This window comes from Echinops telfairi, unplaced genomic scaffold, assembly GCF_000313985.2.
Source record: "Echinops telfairi isolate 266 unplaced genomic scaffold, ASM31398v2 ScPeMD7_1;HRSCAF=3_0, whole genome shotgun sequence".
In the NCBI taxonomy this organism is placed as follows: Eukaryota; Metazoa; Chordata; class Mammalia; order Afrosoricida; family Tenrecidae; genus Echinops; species Echinops telfairi.
In genome coordinates, this window is record NW_022103896.1 from 3,815,606 (window position 1) to 3,831,244 (window position 15,639).

The 15,639-nt window shown below is 50.5% G+C and overlaps 1 protein-coding gene across 1 annotated transcript in view; it reads left to right on the forward strand.

Moving 5' to 3' along the window:
• Window positions 1–15,639, forward strand: part of LOC123521323 (collagen alpha-1(I) chain-like) — an 88,166-nt gene that overhangs the window by 36,794 nt on the left and 35,733 nt on the right. Inside the window, exons 14-16 of the mRNA XM_045286933.1 lie at window positions 546–599; window positions 11,122–11,175; window positions 11,984–12,037. Of these exons, the coding sequence (XP_045142868.1) occupies window positions 546–599; window positions 11,122–11,175; window positions 11,984–12,037 (162 nt within the window). The remainder of the gene's footprint in view (window positions 1–545; window positions 600–11,121; window positions 11,176–11,983; window positions 12,038–15,639) is intronic.

Sequence of the window (15,639 nt, forward strand, 5' to 3'; positions counted from 1 at the left end):
TGCACCTGGGTGGCCCTGGTTCAGGCTCTCTCATGAGGTTGCTCACAATGTTGGCCAGACCTGCAGCCATCTCAGAGTTTGACTGGTGCAGATTCCTTCCAAGCTGACTCATGTGGTTGTTGGCTGGAGGCTCAAGTTCTTAACCATGTGGTACTCTCCACAAGGGTTTCTCAAATTAACTCAAGACTTGGTAGCTAGAGAGAGAAAGAGAGAGGAGAGCAAGATGGAAGGTTTTTATACCCAGACATACTATCACACCTGCCATGTTATATTTGTCACATCAATCAACCCTGGTACAAATGCTTCAGTGGGGTGTGACTGCTGCCAGGTAGGGGCATCGGGGGGCATCTTGAAGAATGGATATCATGCCAACCTGCCGCACTGGGCATGACCACTTGCCTACATCCTTGGTTCAACACTTTGGCAGCCCAAAGAAAACCTCACTGGGGACTCAATGACTAGAAGCCAAGATGGACATCGTGGTGATGACTCTGGCCACAGGCACGGCCACTCATTCTTGGTTTTCTATTTTGTCCTTGCTCCAGGGGGATGCTGGACCCAGAGGCCTCCCAGGGCCCCCAGGAATAGCTGGACCACAGGTAGGTGAGACTTCCTAACATCTGTCTGCATCCTCTCAGCACATCTCTTTGCTTCATGTAGTTTGAGTGAGAGTGAGTTATCCAGTGTAAAAGAACAGTAGTTTCAAAGCCAGAAAATTCCTGTTTGACCTAATTATGACCTTGGGAAAGTCACTACAACCTCTGAGTTTTGGGCTTCTCATCTGCAGATACCTGAGTGGTGGACATATGATGTAAGAGATGGGGTTAGACATGAATGGCAGAGTCTGGCAGCTTTGACTCTGAGTCCCAACATTGAGTTTAGTCTTCAGAGCCATGTGGCCTGGGGTAGAATCCTTGACCTCTCTGGGCCTCAGTGTTTGCATTGCCATCAAGTTGACCTTGACTAACAGCAACCTTATAGGACAGAATAGAACCACCACATGGGCTTTTCAAGGCTGTAAGTCTTTATGGACGCAGACGATCACTTCTGTCTCCTCTGGAGCGGCTGATGGGTTCGAACTACTGACCTTTTGGTTAGCAACCAAGCACTTACCAACAGTGCCACCAGGGCTCTTAGCTAAAAAGTTACCCACTAATACAAAGTACATGTTCTGAAGAGATGTCCTAGACTTGAGTGACACGCTGCCCAGAGAGAGCTTGGCTCCTCCTTAAACACATGACTAGGGAGCCACATGGTGAACAGATGTGGCCTGGTCTCAGGGTCCTGCTGAGGCACTAGTGTCACAAAGTAGGAGCATAGGCACCGGAGTGGGGGCATAGGCACAAGAGCAGGGACATAGGCACAAGAGCAGGGACATGGGCATGGGAGCAGGGACATGGGCATGGGGACAGGCTATGTGCCCTGGGCTTTGGCAATTTGGGTCGGTGGTCATGGTGGTGTTGTTTAGCTCTAAGAAGATAGTGTGTGTGTGTGTGTGGGGGGGGGGGACAGGGAGAGCATGAGGGCTGGCCCTCACTCCTTTTTCATCCTTTCCCTGTCCCTGAAGTTCCCCAAGGGTGTCAGGAAGGACTGTAAGCTATGCATCATGCCTCCCCCTCTCATGGTCAGGACCAATCTTCCTGTTTTCCTCTGGGGACAGAGGTGTGTGCATCCTCCCTGATCCAGAAGCAGACTTTTAGGGGAACTGCTGCTACGATATAGTGTACCACGAGGTGGATCTGACTCAGGACCATCCTACAGGACCAAGGAGGGCCCCATCGGGTCTCAGAGCCTCAGAGCCTGTATTTTTATGGGAGCAGACAGCCTCATCCCTCTCCCTCAGTGTAGTGAGTGGGTTCCAAATGCCTACCTTTCTGTTAGCTGTCGAGTGCTTAACCTCTGTGCCACCAGGGCTCCCTGCCCACAGTGTATCCGGATGGAAAACATGCGGTGTGCAGGTTAAGACATTTATACCTGCTGGTGACTGACTGAGAAGGGGCCCCAGGTCCCTCAGTTCTCTGAGCCACACAGGGTGGAGGGTTGGGCAACTGGCACATAGAGTTTTGCCCTGGCCAAGACTGGGGGCATTAGGACCCACATGTCTGTGGCCCTGGAGGAGAGGGAAAGAGTGAGATTTCTCAGGGGCAGGTCTGGGCTATTTACTGCATATTAACCTTCTCTCCATCAGCAGCATCTGCTCCTGGGCCTGTAATTTCAGCAGATTCTTAAGTTGCCTTGGCTGTCAGTCTGCTGGCTATCCTGGGTCAGCCCTTGGGAGAAATGGTCTATATCCAGAGAAACAAAGCAAATCAATTACACAGATGAGGCCTTCCCACACCTCCTCCGGGACCGTTTTCTCTTTCCACCCTATACACCGCTCCCCCCGCCCCCTGTGCCCCAAGAGTTACTGTCTTGGGACAATGGCTCTGCTTCAGCCTCTTTATATATCCCTCCCAGGGAGGCCTTCTCCTGAACACATGCTGAGCAAGGCAAAGACTGCAGCCATCAGGAAAAGGACCAGCAGAAATGTGGCACCAGAGTCTTCCCAGGGGTGACCTTGATGAATCTCAGGGCTCTCAACCCCCCACCCCCACCCCACAGGCCCACATAGTGAACATTCTAATACCAAAGGCCAAGTCGAGGAGCCTTGGTGGGGTAGTGGTTAAGCACTGCACTGTTAATTGCAAGTGCAGCAGTTCGAAACCACCCGCTGCTCCATGGGAGAAAGATGAGAGTTTCTACTCTCATAAAGAGTTACAGTCTCAGAAACCTGCCCTATAGTGTCGCTAAGAGTCGGCATCGGCTTGATGACAGTGGGTTTGGTTTGGGATGGTCAGGCCGGGTAAATTGCTCTGCAATCTTATCTCCTGCAGCACTCAGGATACTCTTGGGAGGCAGAGCTGTTTTAAAATGATGGAACTAAGGTGTAGCAGTTCTAATCTAGCAGCTGCTCCACAGGAGGATGTGAATTTCTACTCCTGTAAAGATTTACAGCTTCAGAAAGCCACAGGAGCAGTTCTACTCTGTCCTACAGGGTCATTATGAGTCAGGACCTACTAGATGGAGATGGCAGGGGGTGAGAAATGTCAGTTTTAAAAACTCTAAGGAAGCACAGCTACAGTGCTTGGAAAATAGGGTCTTAATGATAGAAACAAAGCTGAAGATCGCATGATAGAAGTTGGCCAGACCAATGGCTTGTTCATAGCAAATGCTCTTTTCATCAACACCAAAGACACTGTACACATGAACTTCTCCAGATGGGATACTCAGAAACCATATGGACTACATTGGTGGGAAGAGAAAATGGAGAAGCTCAATATCAGCAGCTAAAACCAGGGCAGGGGCTGACTATAGTGCAGAGCTTCAATTGCTAATATCTAAGTTCAGGGTAAAGCTGAAGAAAATTAAAACAGTCTATGAGAGCCAAAATATGACCCTAAGTCTATCCCACCTGAATTTGGAGACCATCTCAAGAGCAGATTTGCTAAACATGGATAGCAGAAGACCTACTGAGCGGTGAGAGGACACCGAGATGGTGTTAGTCTGGGTGGACTAGAGAAACAAATCCAGAGGCACTCATCTGTGGGTAAGAGAGAGCTTTATATCAAAGATCAATTGTATATTGAGAAAACATCCCAGTCCAGTTCCAGTCAAATCCATAAGTCCAATATTTTCCCATATGTCTGATACTAGTCCATCAACTCCTCTTCAGACTCACATCACACATGCAATGATGTACAATTCAGGAAGATCATAGGCCAGTGAGTGAGAAGTCTTGTGGATCCAGTGGTGACAGTAGCATCTCCAGGGTGCTCGCAGGTGTCTCAGCGTGCCTCCACGTGGCTTGTCAGCAGGAAGGTGAAGCAGAGAGAGTGTGTGATCCACCTCCAGGGAGAAAGAGAGGAAGCTCCCAGAATCCTCATGCGAAGGCCACGCCCACAGGAGTCATCCTCCAGCTGTGACCTGATTGACAGGCTAGACTCCACCCCTATACTTATTTACCAAGTTGACATGAAATGATGCACTAGCACAAAGACCATCTTTCTTCATGAAAGAGAAAGGTCATTACAAAGACAGGAAAGAAAGAAAAGGTCAAAGTGGTTGTCAGAAGAGACCCTGACACTTGCTCTTAATCGTGGATTAGCTAACCCAAATGCAAGAAGCAATGATGTAGTCAAAGTGCCGAATAGAACATTTCAAAGGGCAGCTCCAGTGAAATAATATAACGACAAAGACCTAGAGTTAGAAAACCAAACAGGAAAAATATACTCAACATATCTTAAACTGAAGAACCCCCCCAAGAAAAAAAATCAAACCTGGAGTTGCAATGTTGAAAGATTCTATGGACAAAATATTGAATGATGCAGAAAGCAATCAAAAGATGGAAAGAGCACACTGAGTCCCTGTACTGAGAAGAACCAGCTGACCTGCCACCATTTCAGGACGTAGCATACGAACAGGAATCATTGAAGGAAGAAGTTCAAGCTGCATGGAAAGAACTAGCCCCAAACTAATTCCGGGACAAAACGATCTGTCTTGGAAGAAGTACGGCCAGAGTGCTCCTTAGAGGCAAGGATGCCGAGACTTTGTGCTACATAGTTTGGACATGTTGTCAGGAGAGACCGATCTCTAGAGAAGGACGTTATGGTTTCTAAAGTGGAGGCGTGGCTAAAAAGAGGAAGGTCCTCTGCTAGATGGAGGACACAGTGGCTGCAGCAACGGGCTCAGGCACAGAAACCACTGTGCGATGGCACAGGACGGGGCAGTGTTTCCTTCTGTTGTGGGTAAAGCCAGTGTAGGTCAGCCTGACTCGATGGCTCTGACACAACAATAACAATCACGGTGTCTCAATGGATTAAGTATTGAGTTGCTAACTGAAGGGCTGATGGTTGGAAATTCAGGGGAAAGATGTGGCAGCTTGGGAAACCCATGGAGGCAGTTCTACTCTGCCCTACAGGGTCGTTCTGAGTTGGAATTGGCTCCCCAGCAGTAGATTTGTGATACAACGTGTTGCTAGCCACCACCCATTGACCCCGACTCGTGCATACCAGGGCGGCACTGCAGGGATCTAGAGAGTTTCCATTGGCTGAATTTCAGAAATACCTCAGCAAGGTGTCTTTTGAGGCTGTGTTAGTCTGGAAGCTTCGCGGAAGCCTGTGCAGCCTCCCAGCAGAGCACAAACCCCCAAATGGGAAATGACTAGGTTGTATAGCCAAAGTGGGTGCCTGCTCATCCAACCCCAAATGCGTCCTGGTGGCACAGTGGCCCCTGCTTTGGGCTGCTCCCCGAAAGATGAACAATTTGTACCCACCATCCTCTCCTGGGATCGGTCAGCTTCCTGAAGGATGTACAGCCTCAGACACCCCAGGGGCAGCTTTACTGTGTCTACAGGGTCGCTCAGAGTCAGACTCGCCCTGGCGACTGTGTGAGTCCAGGTAGACCAGAGAAACAAATTCATAGACACACATATGTGTATAAGAAAGAGCTTTATCTTTAAGAACAATTGAATACTGAGAAAGTATCCCAGCCCAGTCCAGATTAAGTCCATAAGTCTGATATTAGCCCATATGTCTGATACCAATCTATAAATTCATCTTCAGACTCACACAAAACATGCAATGACGCCGAATGCAGGAAGATCCCAGGCCCGTGGGTGGAAAGTCTTGTGGATCCAGTGGCAGTGGAGCATCTCAGTGCTGGCAGGGGTCTTCATGTGGCTCCTTCAGCTCCAGGGCTCTACATAGCTCCATGTGTCTTATCCACAGGAATGTCTCACAGGGAGTGAGCCAGTGTCCCGCCTCCAACAAGGTACTTATCTCTTTAACTCCTCCAAATGAGGTCATCCAGTTGCAACCTGATTGACAGGTTAAACTCCGCCTCTTCACTCTTACATCTCAAATTGACACCAGATGATGTAACAACCACAGTGACTGTGACAGTACAAACCAGGGCTCCCATACCAAAAAACCCAAACCAAGCTCATTGTCATTCAGTTAATGCCTATCCATAGCCACCCCTGTGGGTTTCCAAGACTGTAACTCTGTGTGGGAGCAGAAAGCCTAGTATTTCTCCCATGGAGCTGCCGCTGGTTTTGAACTGCAGACTATGCGAATGGAGGCCCAACTTGTAACCACTATACCACCAGGGAATCCCTAGTGCTGTATTCTTAGTAGCACGGCTACTACTGCCCACATCCATGGCTGTCCCCAAGGGGAGCAGTGCTCACCTTGACCCTGCCTTGGGTCATGCCTCTTGTCTCCACCCACCGGTGAGAAACTGAGTCACAGAGAGGTTAAACGTGCCCCTTGAGGGCTCACAGCCGGTTGGAAGGTCGACTCCTCTCTCTCCTTGTCTTTGTTTCATGCCACTCTCCAAACAAGCCCAAGGGAGGGCTGGTCCGGGTGCCCTCTGCCCGGCTTCACTTATCAGGCAGGGTTTCACTGGAACAAAGCGGAATTTGTCAGCTGAAAATGCACCCCGGCCAGAGTTCTCAGGACTGCTGCTCACATCCTTTGGGGACCAAAGGCCATGGGTGTGTGCTGGTTCCCTGCATTGACCACACCACAGGGTCTGCTTGGCTGGGTGGTTTGCAGTTATGATGAGCAGCAAGGAAGAGGCTTCTCCAAGACTGATCTCTCAGAAGCCCAGCTGCTTGGGAGGGCCCCCTTGCTGGGCCTGTGGAGGGTCACACCACCATTAATTACAGAGCTCCACTCCAGGGCTTTCAAACTGCGCAACATGGGGCTTCAGGGAGTCTGGGTCGGAGATCGTGGGAGCGGTGATGGTTTTAATCTGAGTAGAGGATGCAGGCTCAAGATGGCAATCAGAACCATCGCCCTAGGGGCATGGGTTCTGCAGATTGAAAAGCCCATCCAGGTTAGAATTGCTATTGATTCTAAACCTGTCAGAGAGCTTTGCATCTCCTCTGTTGGAAAGCTAGATGCTCAGAGAAACACCAAGAGGCGCGTGTAACAGACGATATCTGTTGAGAGTTGACTCGATTTGAATCAGGCAGGATCAAATCAACCCAACCGTGTGGGGGAGGCACTCCCACGAGGGATGTGGGAAAGCGGGCGATGAACACTGACTGTGGACAGGTTCTACTTGCCCTCCAATGCCACACAACTGAACCAACCCTTCTTCTTGGTGATAATGTTGGATAAACCTTGGATGCTACCCTCAAGGTCAGCAGTTCAAACCCTCCAACTACTCCAAAGGAGAGAGATGAGGCTATCTGTTCCCATGGCAATTTTACCACCTTGGAAACCCTAGATAAGTGCACGGTGAGTCAGAATAGGCTATATGGCAGTGGGCTCAAATAAAACCAACCCAACAAAATTCACTGCCATCGGTTTCATGGTGGGACAAAGTGGAAGGACCACACAGGGGCAGGATGATCCTTAGAAGAAAGGATGGCGAGGCTGAGACTCACGGACTTTGGACCTGTTATCAGGATAGACCAGTCCCAGGGGCAGGGCCTCATGCTTTGTAAAGTAGGGAGGCAGCAATCAGGAGGAAGACTGTTAATAAGATTGATTGAACAAGTATAGCCAGAATGCTCCTAGCGATGCGGAGGGCAAGGGTCATTCCCTGGAGAAGGACACCATGCATGGTACAGTCAAGGGTCATTGCCAACGTGAAAGACCCTCCATGGGACGGATTGCCATTGTGGCTGTAACAATAGGCTCACACACAAGAACAATTGTGAGGATGGTGCCGGACCAGGCAGTTGCTTCAGTCCATGGTATGTAGCGTCACTGGGTTGGACCGGACTAAATGCTACCTAACAATAAGCACAGTGATAATACTAACAGCAGGTGGTGACAGGAGCAGGCCGCCTCATCCTTTTCCCTCAGCTGGTGGCTTTGAACTGCCCACCTTGCATTTATCAGTCCTTCCCATAACCCACTGCACCATTGGGGCTCCTTGACATTGTCTTTCTGAGACTGTCATGTAAATGGAATCATATCCCTGGTGGCTTAGTGGTTACACATTGGAGCACAAGATTGGAAGTTTGAAACCAGCAGCTACTCAGTAAGAGAAATATGAGGCGTTGTACTCCCATAATGAGTGACAGTCTCAGAAACACAAGGACAGTTCTGTGCTGTCCTATCGAGTGGCTGCAAGTGGGAATCCACTTGATGACAGTGGGTTTAGTCAAAGCCTGGGTTTCTGCATCTCATAGCTGGCTGCTCATAGCTGTTCTGCCTTGATCCAGAAGAACCCAACACCTAAGCCAAAACTGTCCACAGCTACTGTGAGGTTGTTTGACTAAGGCGGTTTCAGCTAAGCAGTTCCTTATCCGCTCAAGGCTTAAGGGCAAACAGCCTGGCTGGTCACCCCAACCCCATGAATCCAAAAACCCATATTCCAGAAGAATTAAAATGGGTCCATCACCTCAGTCCACTTGTCTGCCAGCTTAGAAGTATTAGGGACTGAAGATGGGCTGTGCTGGACCTCTTAGTGGACTGTCGCATCCTGGGAGCAGAAAGAACTGCCTCATGTGTGGTCAACAGGAATGAGCAGGCTTTCTGACTCCAGAGCCACTGCTTCTGACATTAAAAGCAAGTGGGACAAGCCATCCTGGTCTGGGGAAACAGCCATGATTAGAACCCAGGCAGGGAGCGGTACCTGGCTGCTTGGTATTCAGACGGACAGGTCTGGATTAGGCTGCCGACCTTGATTTTTACTAGCTATGTGATGTGATGTAGTGGTTATCTGTTGGGCTAACTGCAAGACCAGCAGTTTGAACCCACCAGCCACTCCTTGGGAGAAAGACGTGGCTTTCTGTAAAGGGTTACAGTCTCGGAATCCCAGGGGGTAGCTTGACCCTGTGCCTGTGAGTCAGCAGCTACTCTATGACAGTGGGTCTGGGGTTTTTGTTGTGACCTCAGGGCAATGACGGAACCTCTCAGATCTCTGATCTTTGGGGTCCTTATCTAGACACAGTGATCACTCTGCTCACCCCCTAAGGGGGTCTTCCTGGTGGACGGAGATACACCGAGGTAGGTGCTCCTCCCTGGGTCAGGGCAGATGTTGGCACACAGTGGAATCGCGTGTGGGAAAACTCCCACGTGGTGCTGGCACCGAGCGGCAGCCCGGCAATGCCGCCCATCTCTCGGGCGGGAAGTGAGTCAGGCGTGGGGGTGGCTGCAGTGGAGGTCCTACAGCTTCTGACATTTCCATTGGGAGATGAGGGTGCCAACCATCCTAAGCCCAGACCACGGACTGGAAATTTGAAAGGCAACCATTCACCTTTCAGGCAATTGTCCCAAATGTCAGGGCATTCTGCCAGCTCTTTTCGGTGGGTCACAAAGCGGCCAGCAGACAGCCTGCTGGCTTCAGAGATTCAGAAAGAGTGGAAGCCATTGCATGTCAAAATGTTGGTGTAGATGGTTTTGCCCTTCGGTTTGCCCCTCTGAGTGATGTGAGGTGGAGCTCAGCAGGTATCGCTCACCTGCGCCCTCCCAGGTGTCCCATGGAGAGTTGCGTAGCCATCACTGAGCTGCAGGTGCAGCTGAACCATCTGGAGCTGACCTGGACTGAGCTTGGCATTTCAGTGCACGTGGCGTGGGGCTCTGCTGCTGGAACCTCCCTCAGGCTGACCTGTAGCATCACATCCTATCCTTGGGTGAATGAATGGAGAGCCCACAGGAGACATGACTAGCTCAAATATTTACAGCTACACACTGGCCATCCTGGAACCAGAAGCATGACTGGCTCGCTGCCAAGGGCTTATTTTACCGCACTCCCCCACCGCCGGCCATTCCTTTGTAGGAGCTGCAAGGCTGCCGTTTAAACACATTCCACTGAAAAGACATTTCTGGACGTAGTAAATGCTGAACCCAAATAGTTGGCAGATAGGATGTTGAAAATGTTGCCTGTCACTTTCAGGGTTCATCTGTAAGAAGTAACTTTGGCGGGTTGTGCATCTTGAATGTTTTGAGGATGACAAGAAAGATGATGGTAGTGGAGGGTGGCCATGAAGGTGACAACGATGACGTTGATTATGATGGGACAACAGTGGTGCCCTTTATCCAGTGATGATGTTAATGGTGGTAGGGGTGGCAACTGTGATGGCATTTGTGTTGTTGATGTAGATGATGCCGTGAATGAGAGTGATGCTGTTGATGGAAATGGATGATCGTGATAACGTGGATGAAGATGGTGGTGGAGCGAGTCTTCAGTGAAGACTAATTCTCAGGCTGTCACTTCTATGAGAGTTTTGTCCCTGTCAGGTCATCAAATCACAAAGTCCTATGACCTAGGTACGATGCCAACTGTCTCCACGTTAAACGTTAGGAAACAGAGCATCACCGCACCTTGCCCGGGGACACACCATTAGCAAATGGCAGAGCTCTGTTTCAAATCCAAAATGATAAGATGCTCTTCCTGGTTCTTATTAATTTGGATACAAATTATAACTTTCTGGGTGTTTATTGTATCCTGAGGTGTTCATTCGGGGTTTTCCATGTATTGCTGGATTTCAGTCTCCTGACATGTCATGGGGTAGCATCATTAACTTCCCGGGCTTACAGATAGAGCAGCAATGAGCCCAGATCTAATGACTCACCCATGGTCCACAGGTGGTAAGGGAGAGAGTGAGGAGCCGGAGCTCTGGAGCAGTCTCCTGCTCAGCTCACTGTGCGTGCTGCCCATGACCCCCAACCCAGCTTGGCCCTCTTCTTCACCACAGCCCTCTTCTGCCAGCCCCCGAGGCCCTGCCTCACCTACTCCCCCTCTCACACCTACACAGCCACTTCTCCTCCCAACTGACCATCCCTTCTCCAGCCGGGGCCTTCCAGGACCTAGGGCCATCCCTTTCTAGAGGCCAAAGGTCAATCCCGATTCAAGTCTCCCCGTGAGCAGAGCCCGGCCTGCCTCCCGGCACCATTCCCTGCAGTGCTCAGCACCCAGGCAAACCCCTCCACCAGACCTGCCATTTCTGTCCACCGGCTACCACCATGCCTAGCGGCAGCAGGAAAACTACCAAAGAATCAATGAGTGAGTGAGTGAATGACGAAAACGCTCTTTTGCAATGTACCCTTAGTAAAACAGTTTCTTCTTGTGTGTGTGTGTGTGTGTGTGTGTGTGTGTGTGTGTGTGTGTTTCCTCCCCCAGGGAAGTAAAGGAGAGCACGGCGTAGATGGTGAGGCTGGACAGAAAGGTGATCAGGTAAAAACAACTTACTCTATTATTCTGAACCATTCCCGCCCAAGGGGTACCAGTATCCACTATCATCTGCCTTTCCTCCCCTCCCCCACCCCTGGCCCCCTGCTTGTGTTTTCCAGTGACAGGGTCTGGAGATGGAGGGGAGAGAAACCATTTCATTTGGGTGGTGGGTGGGTTTTTTGTGGTGTGTTTGTTTTTATAACCGTTTGACACACATTTGCACTGCAACGTATGCGTTAGCTTGGCTCACTCTGCATTCTGCCATGGGCCCAGATCCCCCGTCTGCAAACAAGAATGTTATCGTTGTGCCAGTGCCAGGACGTGGCCAATCCAACAGTTCCCCTTGGGGACAGACAGGAGTAGGGCGTGTATCAGGTTTGTGGTGGGACACTTCAAACCTAGATGAAAAGCAGAGAGTCCATAAAAGGGACCTGGTGTCCCATCACCCAGCACAGGAAGCACAAGTCCTCCAGCTGTTAGGACCTCTCTGGTCTCCACAGAGATCCATATACATCCTCACCACTCCCTCCCACTCTCCACCAGGACCCCAGGGGTTTTTATTTATTTTTTAAAACAAATCGGTCCACTTTCAGGGTCTATTCATTTTTATAGATTTTCCAGGTATGCTCTCAACTTACTGAAGCACCAGCAATATATTAAAAAGAGATTCTTGTATTCCCCACCCAACCTTGCTGGTCCATGGCTGCAAGGTCGTCTGGACTGCTCTGATCCAGCTGTTCTCATGTTGACATTTGACCAACAGCAAACACTTCTGATGTGTCCCTTGTAAGCATTGCCTTCTGTTTCCCAGGGTCATCCTGGAATTCCAGGCTTCATGGGACCCCCAGGGACCCCCGGGCCACCGGTAAGTAACAACATTTAATTCCAACCTGCTAATCCTTGACATGTGACCCCTGTTCCATACTTACTGGCCGTGCCGGCATCACACTGAACCTACCGCTTCTTCAGCAGGTGGGCTGGAGTCTGAACACCCTTCAGAGGGCAGGTCCCCGGGCACATGACTAGAGACGAGTCATCTTGGTGGGCTGGGTACGGAGAAGGCTGTTGGGACTCACTGGTGTTGGCAGACATCGTAGTTTTCAGAGAGCTGCCGTGACAAAAATGCCGCACGTGGGTGACCTTCAACCACTGGACCTTGTGTTCTCACAGTGAAGAGGCTACAAGTCCAATTTTAGGGCGCTGGTTCCGGGGGAAGGCTTTCTTCCTGGGTCCACTCCGGGAAGGTCCTTTTCTCCAGCTTTGCTCGCCCTGGTGCAGCTCCCGGACTGTGGATGACCTGCAGGCGCCAGGGATCTCCTGGGTCTATGCTGCTCTTCCTGGACCTCAGTCCAGATCCAGGGGGATGGGGCACCAGCACTACGGACTCATGAGCACGTGACAAAGAAAACCCTATTTCCAAACACAATGACACCCACAGGATTCTCACCTCTCTTTCTGAGAGATATCCAGTCCGTCAGAACAAGCGTGGCAGGCTTTTAGATATTTTAACCAACTTGGAGGGTGAGGGGCCGTGGGCTGATGACAGAGGGGAGGTGTCAAGCAAAGCGTGCAGAAGCAGCTTCCCCCCCTGTCAGAAGCTTCCCCACAGTGAGAGGCATTGGGATTCCAAGAGGCCATGGGAACCAGGTTCTCTGGATTGACTATGATCATCAGCACGAACAACAACAAATACCAGTGATTTGTGTTCCTTATTCCCATCTTAACAATTATTGTTATTATTCTTATTACTTGTCTGACTAGTTATCCTTATTTATTATAGTGATTTATTAATTATCATAGCAAGTGTTTATCATGCCTTTGATATTTATTTGTTTTGTTATATGTCACTTCTCATGCATTTGTATATTATGCTATTTATTTATTTCCTCATTTATTATCCATTGCTGCTTGTTGTCCGCATAACTACCAAATAACCATTGGCTATTACCCAGAGTTAGTCTTCCAACTTTTAACCAAAACATACCTTGGACTTTTCTTCAAGTCACTCTGCTCACACCTGCTGTCTTGAGCATGCGCTCTTTGTCAGGAACGAGCTATGGGATGCACGAGACCTCTTTAAAAGTGCTGGAAGGTAAGGGTATCACTTTGAGGACTAAGCTGCACCTGCCCAGCCACGTTGTTTCCATCGCTCCGTAGGCGTGTGAGAGTCGGGCATTGAATCAGGAGGAGTGAAGAGGAACCCACACATTGGAGGGTGGGTGCTGGCGAGGACGAGAGCAGGGCGACCCAGAAGAACACACGCATCTGTTGGGAGGCGGACAGCCGGAGTGCTCCTTGGAAGCCAAGACGGCAAGCTTGTCCCACAGACTGTGGATAGGGGACCAGGAGAGACCCGCCCCTGGAAAAGAATATTGTGCTCTGGGAAGTGGAGGGGCAGCGAAAAAGAGGAAGACCCTGGAAAAGATAAATTGACAAGGTGGCCTCAAACACGACAACTGCGAGGGTGGCACAGGACCCGGTTGTCCCAAGCTCGGTGTCACCATGAGCCGGGATGGACGTAGTGGCATTACACTTACGGGGCGGCAGTGACGAGAGCAACTTGAAAGGTTTGACGGGACACGTGGCAGACTATGGTCTGGTTAGACTCACCGTGGAGGAATGGTGGCAGTGACGGTGACAGTGACGGTGATCGCATGATTCCAACAGTGAATCCAGGCACTGAGCAGCCCATGCAGAGGTTGTCCAGTTGGTGTATGCCTCTGTCTATGTTCAACGGCCACAGAAAATAAGAGGATGCCCCTGCTGTTTCAGCCGGGTGTGGCCTTGGCATTGATGGTGTCCTTGTCAGCATTGTCTCTCCTTCCAGCCCGGGTGAGTCATGGCTTAGTCCTTTGCTCCTTTACTTGGAGCGAATAGCTGTCCAGGTACCCACATAGAGTAGTCATAGCAATGGGTAGGGCTCATCAGTGCCCTGGTCCAGCCCGGGGCTTGTCTCCTGGGGTTTCTTATGGCTTCTCCATTCACCCAGGTCTCCCAATCCTTGCAGACAGAGGCTACCAATCCTGGCAAAAAGACCACAGAGCAGAGTCCAACGCACCGTAGTAGAGAGTGGGAAAGGAATCCTACTGGGAGTTCATCTTGGACCGTGAAGCTAAAGTGGATGGAAAGAAAGCATGCCCTGTCTCCTTTATAACAACTCTTGGCTGCACGTGGCCCCTGTGTGTTAATCAGAACGAAGCCAGTGGTTTTGAGCCCATCCCCCTACTCGCCATGAAACCAGGTGAGAGCTTGGAATAGCGCTCTTCACAGGCTTTTAGGGCAACATCCACAAAGACCCGTAACCTACAACAGTATTAAAACCCTGCTCGCCTTCCCGAGAGCCTACCTTCCATCGTTGACAGACACCTGGCTTTTCCTTCCCCCTGGCACCCGAGCCCACAGACCTCGGCTGCTCACTTCCTTGTGGACTTGTTCGCCTGGACTTTTCATCTTGTCCAACTTGTCAAGTGAGCGTCAGGGACTGTTTCTGCAGGGGCTCAGTGGGTTTGCTACAATCTCACTCACCAGGAAGTCACGAATGCTGCGGCTCGTCCAAGATTTGCATCTTTGTGTACATTGCTCTGAATCGTGTTGCTGCTGCCCCCACTGGCTCCGCGGCTTTTGACCCTCAGCGGAAGGTCACCCCACACCCAGGGGAGTAGGATGGGCCTCGGGGAGAAGCACTTCTGTTAAACTAGCAATGACGTTTGGGAGGAAACTCATTTCACAGCAAACAAGCACAGCCCTGAAAAGTTCCTTTTGACTAATTCCGTGTTGTGGTGGCTGTACATTCCCCGTGCAGCGCAATTGCCGCTGAAGGTCTCTGAAAATGATTCCGGGTCAAAAACTGGTCCCCATCGCCAACCCCAGTTGTTCCAAAGCTAGCATGTCATGTCTGTGATGCAGACAGAGCCCTGCCCTGGTCTCTTGGGGACGTGCCATCACTTAGAACTGTGACAAGTGTAGGACGTGGCTCCTTCCTTGTTATTCTCATGGCAGACCACGGATCGGTGGCTCAGAAACAATTGTCATCAGAAGCCAGCATGTGTGTCTCCATCGCATTACTGTTTTCCATTCCCCCCTGGATGATCTTGGAGCCGTTGTTTTACGGTCAGCCCTGGACCGGTCATGGACTCCAGGGGTGGGCGTGGAGGCGGCGCTGGTGCAGACCCAGCATCCAGCGACTGGACGCAATGCAAGAGACCCTGGTCCCTCTTGTCATTCATGCAGTGCACACTGAGTACTTATTTTAAACCAGGCTACCAGGGACACAGGGATCAGTGGCCAGACACTTCTCTTCCAGAACTTACTCTCTGCCACCTTAGCAGCCACCTTAGCAGCCTTTCCCAGATAAAACTCTTACCCTATCCCCAGGCTGAAGTAAAGCAAGGCGTTTTGTTCCAATGCAGTTATTCCCCGGAGTCCAGGATGCTGGAAGTTCCTGTCCAAACAATATCGAAGAATCCA